General features: G+C 35.1%; 1 protein-coding gene across 1 annotated transcript in view; it reads right to left on the reverse strand.

Moving 5' to 3' along the window:
- Positions 1-14: 14 nt before the first annotated feature.
- LOC111376991 (carbonic anhydrase 2-like) overlaps positions 15-922 on the reverse strand; it is a gene marked incomplete at its 3' end in the record, with an annotated part of 7,001 nt that continues 6,093 nt past the window's right edge. Inside the window, exons 2-4 of the mRNA XM_023000007.1 lie at positions 823-908; positions 340-445; positions 15-74 (exon numbers count right to left, since the gene is read on the reverse strand). Of these exons, the coding sequence (XP_022855775.1) occupies positions 15-74; positions 340-445; positions 823-908 (252 nt within the window). The remainder of the gene's footprint in view (positions 75-339; positions 446-822; positions 909-922) is intronic.

Genomic DNA, 922 nt, shown 5'->3' on the forward strand with positions numbered 1-922 from the left:
AAAGTGTTCTTCACCAATCCCTCTCTAACAAAAGGATATGTCAGCAGGTTCCCAAGTGATACATTCACTGCAGCCTGTTGCATCATAAAATAACATTAAGTTTTATATTATGGGATTTCTCTAAAATCTCGCAATGAGTTAGATATCGTCTACAATTTGATCAAAACCATAAGTTCGACTGCTTGATCGAAAAAGGTTCACATATGGACAGTTTTTCATGTACACATCTGGTTGGATCATATATAGAATGTCATCTTGACTGTCACTTGCCATATTTCATAACAGAAAGATACAGCAATGAACAAGAGAATCCTACTATACATGAGTGCTAAAAATTACCTTTTCACATTTTGTGCATTGATCACTGAATTTTGAGTCGCCACTCTCCGCCTTTACCTTTGTCTTGGCAGCTAAACAAATCTTCACCCAGTCTTCTATGAATTCACTGCATTTTTCAATCACTAGTGACTGAGTACTAGGTATTGCTGTTGCATAGTATTGGATACGGGACGAGATTTTTAACTTTTTCATTTTCCTCTTCCTGTCTGATTCAGCATATAAAAAGTTCTTATACTATTTAGTAAGGTCCAAACTGCGTATTAAATACACACTAAAGTTTTCTTCATTAACTGGCAAGTCACAACTCGAGCCAAGAATTAATTGAGATGTTGTTCAGTTTCAAGACCTGATTCAAGTCTCATCAATTGACATGTTCAAGTGAAAATCTCAACTTTTTGTTTAAACATGTTGAGATATGTAATTATTTTCTTATCTGTAACTTCTATATAAAATAAATTTACTTATTTTGAAAGTAAGTCTTACGAGGCAGTAGTTCCATTGTCCGGGGTAGACATGAGGCCCTTGATTCCTCCACAGCAGCTATGTCCAATGACTACAATTTCTTGCACCTGTGAAATGTTTA

The sequence above is a fragment of the Olea europaea genome, unplaced genomic scaffold (assembly GCF_002742605.1).
Source record: "Olea europaea var. sylvestris unplaced genomic scaffold, O_europaea_v1 scaffold1591, whole genome shotgun sequence".
Taxonomy (NCBI): Eukaryota; Viridiplantae; Streptophyta; class Magnoliopsida; order Lamiales; family Oleaceae; genus Olea; species Olea europaea.